The sequence below is a fragment of the Ruditapes philippinarum genome, unplaced genomic scaffold, assembly GCF_026571515.1.
Source record: "Ruditapes philippinarum isolate M1 unplaced genomic scaffold, ASM2657151v2 ctg1079_1_1_1_1, whole genome shotgun sequence".
Lineage (NCBI taxonomy): Eukaryota > Metazoa > Mollusca > Bivalvia > Venerida > Veneridae > Ruditapes > Ruditapes philippinarum.
Genome location: NW_026855141.1, coordinates 94,677 through 105,609, shown reverse-complemented (window position 1 = coordinate 105,609; position 10,933 = coordinate 94,677). Strand labels below are relative to the sequence as shown.

Below are 10,933 nucleotides of genomic sequence, written 5' to 3'. Positions count from 1 at the left end.
TGTGCACTTTAAACATAATTATATAATGTTTATGAATTATGAATAAACAGTTTAATTATATAATTATAAATGAAGTATTGAGACATATTGATGAAATAAAATGCGTATTTTCATTTTCCGTATTTTCACTGTAAAAAAATTATTTTTTTCACTGTCGTATATTTTCCGTATTTAATTAACTGGTGTCTTGCTTGATTACTTTCTTCTAAATTCAGCCATTGCACAAAATTTTAGAGGAAGTATTTCAAAGTGTAAGGTAAAAAAAGAGAAAAAATGTTTATAATAAACAGAAAATTAAAGTTATTTTCATCCAGTGGTATAAAAATTATCATGGTTTATTCGTTGCTACCGCCACTCATGAAATATTTATTTTCATTCCACTCGATGAAAATAAATCCTGTGTTTATAGGAAAAAAACTGGAATATTCTCTATATATTCTCATACAAAATAAAAGTAGAAATTCATAAAAACAAATATAACAAAATTAAATAAAAAATATGGTCTGACGTTATTATTTTGACGTCACGTCAGTTACGTGCTATCATTCTAGTTAAGCTACATTGTATAAGTTAATACATAAAATATGTTGTGTTTTTTTTGTTTGTTTTTTTCCCTAAAGTAAAATGCGTTTCAAAGACATGTATCCGTCTTGCTGTCGTGTTTATTAAAAAGTGTACACCAGCAGTACCAAACAAAAATTGAATAAATGTCGCTGTTCACTTCCTACTTATTATCACACCATAATAATAATAATAATAATAATAATAATAATAATAATAATATAATACTAGTAATAATCATAATATAAATATTAATAACAATAATAATAATAAATAATAATAATAATAATAATAATAATAATAATACAATAATAATAATAAAAATATAACAATAATAATAATAATAATAATAATAATAAATAATGATAATAATAATAAAATAATAATAATAACAATAAAATCTTTACTTATAGAAGGTAACATACAAAGTTTACACAGTAAGAAGTATACTTATTTTCAGTATGGCCTTCTGACTTAACAACAGAAGAATAAAATAGACCTATAAAATTTTTTTAATCTTTTGTACAAACAAATAATTAGTAAAGGTAAGATATTTTCATTCATAATAGTTGTCGGAGAAAAATATCTATAACAAAATATGCATTTTTATTTCATTTATTACTCATAATGTAAAATTGCAATTTATCTACGGGAACAAGCATTATAGAGAGAATTAACTTAGCCATCCTAAAATTTATAGTGACACTGTTAACAATTGGTACTCATCGTTATAAGTACATGTTAGTGTTCATCCTTTCAGTTCTATATAAAATATAGAAACTGCGACCGGAGATAGCTACTTATTTCTGTAGAACATCTACGGATCGACGCACATTTTAGTTTACTTTCTGCAAATCACATGGGAATAAAACCATAGTTTTCCTTCAAATCACATGGAAATTGAGGAATAATTGGTATGTTTTGTTCAAATCACATGGAAATGCATAGCACACGGCATTTCTAGTACAATTTAGATTTCATTTGTTTTGAAGTTCCGCGCCACTGATTTCCTTTTCAACATCCATTCGTACTGCAGCAAGTGTCTTTGGTTTAACAACTGGTAGTCTGGAGATCCAGTTATTCTGCAAAACCATAAACAGTTTATTTAAAACAAAAATACAGATTTTAAGAGCAATGTAGCGATGGTATAGCGTTATAGCGTTATTCCTCAACAATACAATAGAGGGCAATAGAAAGGAAACTAACGGAAGAAATAGTTAACAAAAAAATCCTATTGGTAAATTGCACGCTCGTCTGTTAGGAATTTATGTTCGCTATGTGTTTTGTTTTAAAAAGACGAGAATGGAAACTACTTGACAAGAATAATAACTAATTATTATGAGACCATTGCACAGAGTACGTTTCCACCGCGTTTTAGCCAAAGAAATGTATTTTAAACCGGAAGTAGTTCACTGTAAAGAGGGCAATAAGCACTTTATTGGTACCAGGCAAATGACTGAGACCTATTTAAGCCATCAATGCGTACAAAGGGCCCGTAGACACTGGTGCCCTTTCTCGTCGTCACTGTCTACCTTGTAGGACCACTCCCCTCGCTTTAGTCAGGATCGCATAAAACGAGATGAGCTTAGCTTCACTAGCGCATTTCGTGGTGATATATTGACCTCTAGGTTTTATATGGTAAAGTTCCCGCTTATGTTATGTACGTGGCTTCTCCTTAAAGACGTGAACGTAATTCTCTATATTCGTTTCAACTAAAAGTGACGACAATAGTTAAAATATTGCTTTCATACTTACTGCCCTCAAATCTATAACGTTCAGCAGACGATATTTTATGTTCCCGGGTTGTCTCTTATCTTTTGCTATTTTCGCCATCTGCTGGAAGTACTGATCATTTCTTCGCTGCAATAAAAAAATCAAAGCACAGAAGGTGCTGAATTTGTTTGGGTCTCAGAATGTAAGAAAGGTGCAGGTTGTGAGATTATATGTATAGTGCCACCAATGCTTTCCAGCGTTTTAATTGTAGTAAATTGGCTATAAGGCTAATTGCAACACTGATATTCAATCCAATGTTTATTTGACTTTAACAATTTGAAAAAAAAGAGTTACCTTTACTGGGATTTGAACTCCAGACCTCTCGCTTCCTAAGCGAGCCCGAAAACCCTTCAGCCACGGTGAATTTATATGTGAACGGGCTGAAGAAAACCATATTATTCTAAATTAGGGCTTGTAACGACTTTAACTGTTGTTTAACACAGATGTAAATAATCCTGGAGCTTACTATAAGCATTTATATTTATAAAAAATCAAAGTGCTGCAAGTTCTGTGGTATTTTCTGATCTTTGCAATCTAAATCGTACTGTATATCTGTATGCATTTTCCTGTATAGGTTTATTTTTATGTATTATAATTCATTTTGCAAGGCACCAGAGTTTGATACATACGGAATTCTGCATTACTAGAGTTGCATCAAAAAATTATTTATGTTCATTTTTTACGACAGTCACACTTTATCCTTGCATATCATGGCTACTTCCTTAACAAAAACACTTAAAAAAGAATTTATCAGAAAAAATTTTTTTCTCGACTGGGATGCGAACTCGAGACCTCTCACTCACTAAGCGAGCGCGTTACCACTGTACCACGGAGAAGTTTTACACAGATAGTCTGAATAATATCAAGTCATTCTAAATTGAGAACTTCCATTGCATTTCGGGTTTGTAATCCTTATTAATTTCGAGGTATTTTGTTCAGGGAAAACCTGTTGTTTAAAATTACAGTAAATATTTTAGCGAAAATCCTCTCGCCCAAACAGTCCGACATGTAGAATCTATATATTCCACTACTCGGTTTGTGTAGTATTCGGTTATAAATAGTATTTTCATTGATAAAATCATATTCATCCGCGTAATTTGTGATTGTGCATTTATTGACAATTCTATAAGCCAACGCTATTGTTTAACTTTAAATGCGTTGTAATTTGTTGGATACTTGTAACAAAATAAAATATTTCTTTCTTTTAAATCGCTAGTTTTAAGCTGTTTTGAGAACTACTTGTTGTTAGGTTTGTTGTAAACTTCTGTGTCAGAGATTGAATGTCCGCTTTGTATTTAGTTATTTTCGATCAGAAAATACAATAAAACAATATTAGAAACCTTCGACCATTCGGGAATTACTGTGCTTGAAAATTGATGCGCCTGTCTTTGACCATCTTTACGCAGTGATCTCCCCTGAATTTTTCGGCTTTAGTGTACATACAAAAGGGAAGTAACCGCTTCAAAAAAGTGGACTACTTTCGGCATTTGCAATTAAGAACATTATACTCTGAAATTTCGCTACCATTATTTGTTTGGTCTGACGACCCAAACAAATAACAACACCTGAATAAACATTTTTGAATAAATTATAACAGAACGCTTAACTGGTCTATATCAAACTCAAAAGTAGTTAATTAAAGACCCATTCAGCCTCAGAATATGATTTTTGTTTTCAAAACCTTAAATTGTTCTGATTCAGTTTCCAAACAGTCACCCATTGACCAAATAGCTAAAATATTCCCTCCTTTATCATTCTGGCATGTATAATATCTATATAAATAATTTGTACTATCTATATCAAATATTAGTGTCATACAGTGATTGATTTAACAATGGAATTAATCATTCAGACTTGGCAAATGTTACCAAATCATGCAATTTTAAGAATTCACAAATGGATTTAACAAATATTTTGGGATCACACAGTAAACACAAAGGAAAAGTGGAAAATCATTTGATCGTGTGAAAAGTTTTAAAAGATGAATGCAAGTACTATTTGTTTTATATGCAGGCTGGCTGGTTAAATTTTTATTAGAATATATATTTATTGTATGGTACATTGTCAATTACACATGGCCATGGAAATTAAAATTAAACTAGGATCAAGTCTGGTGAAGGCTACATGGAACATGGAAAAATGGACAGTGATCACAAAGTAATCCGCAGATTATATATTGCACAAAGAATATGCAGGCAAAAGTACATTAATTATGTTTGCCCATGTGGAAACTGCAGAGAATGAAATAAATCACTCAACGTCAATTAAATTGGAAAAGCTGAATATCATAGGGGTACTGGTTACACTATGTGAATGATCAAACAGACAAAAATGACACGAGTTTTCATTTCCTATTTAGTCCGTGACTTACCTGTACTTTGCAAACTACGTACATCAGCTCATTTTCTGAGTATTTCCTGTTGAATTGAAGAGTAAGCGGCAATTTTGTTTGTTTGCTTTTTGGTTTTGTTTCTTTTTTGTTTCTTTTTTTTGTAAAGGAAGGTAACACATTGCATCACGGGACTAAATTAGTTGACGAAACGTTAAAATACCATGCTATTTTCAGGACAAATAATTTCATATTCAGCTCTTCTTTTCTAGGCGATGAGCACCTAACTTGTTTTTCTAATTCTATTATCAAAATAGTTTTAAACACATGTCTGCTCTTTCTAAAGAAGAAAAAATATATTCATTTCTAAGGCTTTAATGCCTTTAAGTATATTCAATGGCCTATGGTCTTTTGCGTTTCATTTTTATATGTAGAAGATAATATTCGTATCAAAAACTTCGTCTCTTTCAGTATCAATTTGCATGGTAAAATTTTCTAATTGTACTATTTTGAAGTAAACGAGGTCAAATCAAGTCCATTATATGTAAACGAGGACAAATCAAGTCCAATTCATGTAAACGAGGACAAATCAAGTCCAATATATGTAAATGAGGACAAACCAAGTCCAATTCATGTAAACGAGGACAAATCAAGTCCAATTCATGTAAACGAGGACAAATCAAGTCCAATTCATGTAAACGAGGACAAATCAAGTCCAATATATGTAAATGAGGACAAATCAAGTCCAATATATGTAAACAAAGACAAATGAAGTTCAATACATGTAAACGAGGACAAATCAAGTCCAATATATGTAAAAGAAAATTTCCTCTCACCTTTGCTTTACTAACATCCAACTTTTCCCCTACTATTGGCCAAATCACACAAAGACATTGCAGCGAAACTGGGTCCTTCCATTTTAATAACTTGAAAATCATGTCGTGAATAACATTTTCTATAACGATGCCTTTATTGTATAGGTCACCTATAAATCTTCAAAATACAAACAAATGATACGATATGAATTTTGACTGCTTGCAGTTTTCTACTTAATTTGGCAAAAGGAAAAATGGACAATCTAAAATATTTTATTTCTATGCTTGGAAGAAGTCTTCCAAAGTCTTAACATATACCTAAGGCGACAATACAATTTGCCTTTCCCTGCACCATATAATCAGTCAAATATATCTTAGGCAACAATAATACTGCCTTTTCGACACCATATAATCAGAGCAATATCACGCTTACTCAATATCTTCAACACCATATCATTCAGTACACCATCACCGTCAGATCAAATGTTTCCATTGCATATGTTAACTTTGAAAAATCATGGTAAAGTGTTCAATTTATTTTCTAGTGATTTCAATAACTCGATGTTATAAAATATTTTCCAAAATGAAAGTTCGACCAGATTCCTAAAGTGCGTATATTTTTCTCAGTTGTTGTGTTAAAGGTGTGCGTTAAAATGGATAAGCGTTATAACTCCTACTACGGACTAGGCAGAAATCAGCCACCATATGTTGCTCAACAAACACGTTCATGAATAATGGTTGAAATAAATTCTTATCAAGTTAACGAGATATATATTCCAAGAATTGGTCCGTTACATTATAGATCGTAATGGAGAGAGAACTTTCTATTGCTCGGCATGTTACAACAGTAAAGGACAAAAACTATACCATAGACAAGAATGATCAGATTGTATTTCCCTATTCTAGCCTACAGACTTATTTAACTTCATTTTTTTTTATTTGTTTTGTATGACTGGGTAAAAGTTTATAAATATATTTACCTGTAAGCACCAAATAATTTTGAGTGGTACTCGCTAACAGTAGCCTCATCAGCCTAAAACAATTGTGTTATAACAACATAGAATGAACAATTCAAGGAAACATTCACGTGCTTACTAAGTATTAATTAGGAGCAACAATTAAGGGCCTACAACTGTGTCAATCACGTTTATTTAAGTGCAGAAAATAAGGAATTGTCATATTATTGGCGACTTTCAAGCTTAATTGGTCGAGAAGGACCTCAGGTGCCATTCTTTGCTTTGTTCGTGTACGACCGGGCACCGGGCCTAACCACAGGCGTTCTGTAAGCTGCATGATAGCGTGTCATACATGAAGACTAAAGCGGTGAGGGTCGAGGAATTTGGAGTCAGCGGTCATACCAACGTTTCCAAACGTATAGATTTCTTTATGATAAAGTAAGATAAGATGGCAATACCACCTAAAAAATAATTTTACTTTTCTAAAATCTCTACATTGAATACTAACTAATAAGTAACAATTATTAAGGGACACTTTCTGACTGAATGAAAGGATTTCAATTGATAAATACGTACATCTTTCAACTTTTCCAGCTCAGTCCTTGATTCACGAATGAATCTTTGGCATCTTGTTAAAAGTAAAGCTCGAAAGGTAACCATTTTACCCTCTTGTTGTTCCGATCTCACTTTGATCTGAAAATATGTTTTAATATATTGTTCTAAATGTAATTACGATGGCAAGCAGTCAGATGAGGAGGTAACTTACGAATCTTTAAAAGAATATGGATTCGCTTGTTAACTTCGCAAGATCGCTGTTAAAATTGTACCATTTGTTACAAACAACATTTCATGTCCGGTGATATATAAATGATTCGCAGCTGAATTACATAGATTTTATTAGTAATTTGTTTGGTGTTTTTTTCCTCAATGAGGACCTGTTATTTTTATTTTAAAAATTTACTTAATATTTTACTTAATATTTTACCAATCTTAAAGCCAAACAAGGGCATTAAAATGATACAAAATTATTTTCAGTCGATACGCGTTTATTTCCCTTGATCACATTGAAATGAAACAGAAATGAGATGACGGGAAAAACAAACAATTTTATTTCTAAACGACGTCTTATCTGCAAGATTATTTCAATGTAAAGATTTAATTACGTTGCCAGAAATAAAACAAAAACAACAAATCAAGTGTGCACATATTTAGAGAGAAAATAACGTTGTCAAATAAGTACATGTATTATCTATATACATACTTTCATGCAGTGACACATGTTAGTGTATACAGAACTGTAAGTAGGTTCCATAATCACCTGAAATAACAACATGCATAAGATTTGCCATTAAAGTTTATGAACATAGTTTGCCTGTTGTTTTTTTTCTCACCATTATGTAAAATCATGATGATTTAGTTTATCATTATTCACGTTTCAGTTTGTAACGTCGCTTTTCATTGTATAAAAGTGACGTTTATATAAGTTATATAACTAATGGCTTTTATATACATGTATATGCAAACGATTGTTTATATAGGGCCATATAACATGTCAAGAAAATATATGACTAATAATGTACTCGTACTAACATAATTGATTAATAATTTATAAATGATTGATAAAAAGACATTGTATTATGCAATTATGACTTCAATTAAACAAATAAACTGTAAGCATTAAATTCCAATTGAAGCCATTAGACCAAAACTCCTTTAAGGAACACTTTTCCCGAAATTAAGACCATACTACTATTAAGACATACTTTTTGAATAATCAGCAAGTGGTCTTAGTAAGGCAATCGTATCACCTTGGACATCTCCCAACCACGGAGAATAATACGGACATTGATTTTCGGTCCAGCCATTTCGAAGTTAAATCTCGGACATGCGAAAACAAACAAATTTGGTAAAATCCATGCAAACTTCCTGAAATGTGTGTACACGTAAGACAGACCTTCCAGCACCGCCTTAAATGCAAAGACTTGGGAAGATTTGTGACCTTCCAGCCATGTTTACAAAATAAAATAAAATTAATGAATAAAAAAAACAACAAAAACTCAAAAGTATCTCACCTTTTCAAAGATAAGATTAACGACTTCTGTCAGTTTGGGTTCTGTATCTATATTCAAACGTTTGGCACGGCAAATAAGGGTTTGGCATTTCTCTGGTGTCATCTTATTCAAAATGCCCCTGAGTTTCATATATAATTCCTGAAATTACGCAAAATGTCAGTTATTATATATTTTATTCGATGTTCGATTGATCCGCTATAATTTATTTGGATTGTGCTTCAAACGTTTATTATTGGTGTCACATGCTGCACTGAGCCGGGTTCACATTGTCATCTCTTTATTTAAAGCAGTGCAATGACCTAGTGGTTCTGATAAAGTGCCCCCAACCCTCGTGTCTGTAAGAAATGGACTGAGTGGTATTACACGTCTTCCTGCATGAGCAATAAAATGTGTGGGTATATCTAAAACTTAATAACTGTGTTGATGTGGGATTCCAAACACTTTACATATACACGTATATTGTTTAACTGGATCTATTAATAATTTGCCCTTATCTATGTTGTTTGTCACTTTATTTTTCATCTGGTCTTTAAAATACTTATATACTGTCAAAAAGATCTTAACCAATTTACCAGATTAAAAAACCCCACTAGCTCTGTTGTATCCGGATTTGTTGTATTTTTATTAGAAGCCTGGTTAATGCACAGACGCTTGGGTCTCAGATCATGTTCCCCAACGTGATACGCCCCTGTAAACAATTTATCAAAAATATTTTAATATTTAAACACGAATGGGACATCTGCTACAACGATACAACTGGTTTTCAAACTGAAAAAAAAAAGCTTTTACCATCGAGACTTGATGGTATAAGGTAATATTTTCAGATATGTTTTAATTGTTTAAAAACCAGTTATATCGTTGTAGCAGTGTCCCATTCGTAATTAAATATTAAAATATTTTTGATGGAGTGTTTACAGGGGCGTATCACGTTGGGGACAAGATCTGACCCCCAAGCGTCTGTGGGATACTAGTAATGTATAATTTTTTATTCAACTTAACTTCGACACTGCATTCCCATGGTCCAAGACATCTGGGTTTCCATGCATTTTCAGCTTTGTGAAGCATAACAATCTGACCATGCTCTTGACCTTTGACACCGTCCATGTATATAAACTTCAAGCACAATAAGTAGTAACTTCAAATGGTCTTACAGAACCGCTCTCATAAAACAAAATATAAAACAGGTAAAAGTGTTTATTTACCAAAATGTCAGTATTTTTTCATGAATTAGACATAAAAGGTTATTTATAAAACGATTGGACTTAAAATAATCATAAATACCTTGTTTTTTATGATTCTGTAGATGATATAATTTTGTAGATAATATTTCCAGACATAAAATATTAATATAAATTACACGAAGTTTATACACGTGTACATTCGATTAAATATTTTTTCTTAAAATGGTCAGGCCAGATAACGCACGATGAGTCATTCATAAAGTTTACATAGCTTGCGAAAGATAAACAAGATCCCACATAAACAAGATTCCACATAAACAAGATCCCAATAACAACAAATATGAGTTTTAATCTTGTCAAACGTAAAATGAGATTACCCCCATCTAAGTTTAAACAGACAAAAAATAAAATACTTTACAGTTTTCCGTGTTTTTTTTGTGTTTTTTTGTTGTTGTTTGTTTTTAGTAGCTCAGTTTTTTTATTAGTTTGGGTTGTCAGACCAAACAAATAATGGTAGCGAAAATACAAAAACAAATTGGTTTATAATCTCACAACCTTCACCTTTCTGACATTCTGAGACCCAAACAAATTCAGCGCCATCTGTGCTTTGATTACATTTGATCAATGACAATTATAATACTGATAACTTGAAATACATGTATATAACTAATTATGCTATATAAGTATAATGTTACCTATCCAACTTCCGTTTTCAACGCACCAGCCCGCTGTCAATATATCAAACAAGAATTTTTAAAATACTTTTATATGCACGCTAAAAGGCACACAAAGCCTCAGAAATGAATATTTGAGCCGCGTCACGACAAAACCAACATAATGGGTTTGCGAACAGCATGGATCCAGACCAGCCTGCGCATCCGCGCAGTCTGATCAGGATCCATGCTGTTCGCTATCAGTTTCTCTACTTGTTATAGAGTTTGTAAGCAAACAGCATGGATCCTGATCAGACTGCGCGGATGCGCAGGCTGGTCTGGATCCATGCTTGTCGCAAACCCATTATGTTGGTTTCGTCGTGACGCGGCTCATATTTGTGTGTTACAGTGGTGTTATCATAGGTTAAAAACGTGCTCATCACCCGAGAAAAATACCGTCGAACTTGAAATTATTTGTGATAAAGATAGCAAAAAAGTGTAAATAAAATGGTATTGTGAGATTTCAAAATACTAAATCAACATGATATTAAAAGTAAAAAAAAAATCGAATAAAAAGTATTTGCATTTTAGTT

The 10,933-nt window shown here is 32.1% G+C and overlaps 1 protein-coding gene across 1 annotated transcript; it reads right to left on the bottom strand.

Moving 5' to 3' along the window:
- Window positions 1-1,160: 1,160 nt before the first annotated feature.
- Window positions 1,161-8,664, bottom strand: LOC132742257 (eukaryotic translation initiation factor 4 gamma 1-like). Its single transcript, XM_060730606.1, has 7 exons — window positions 8,507-8,664; window positions 7,696-7,752; window positions 7,011-7,127; window positions 6,459-6,511; window positions 5,500-5,656; window positions 2,317-2,421; window positions 1,161-1,643 (listed from the first exon to the last, which is right to left on the bottom strand). The coding sequence occupies exons 1-7, from the start codon at window positions 8,633-8,635 to the stop codon at window positions 1,539-1,541; spliced, it is 723 nt and encodes a 240-aa protein (XP_060586589.1). The 5' UTR covers window positions 8,636-8,664; the 3' UTR covers window positions 1,161-1,538.
- Window positions 8,665-10,933: the final 2,269 nt, after the last annotated feature.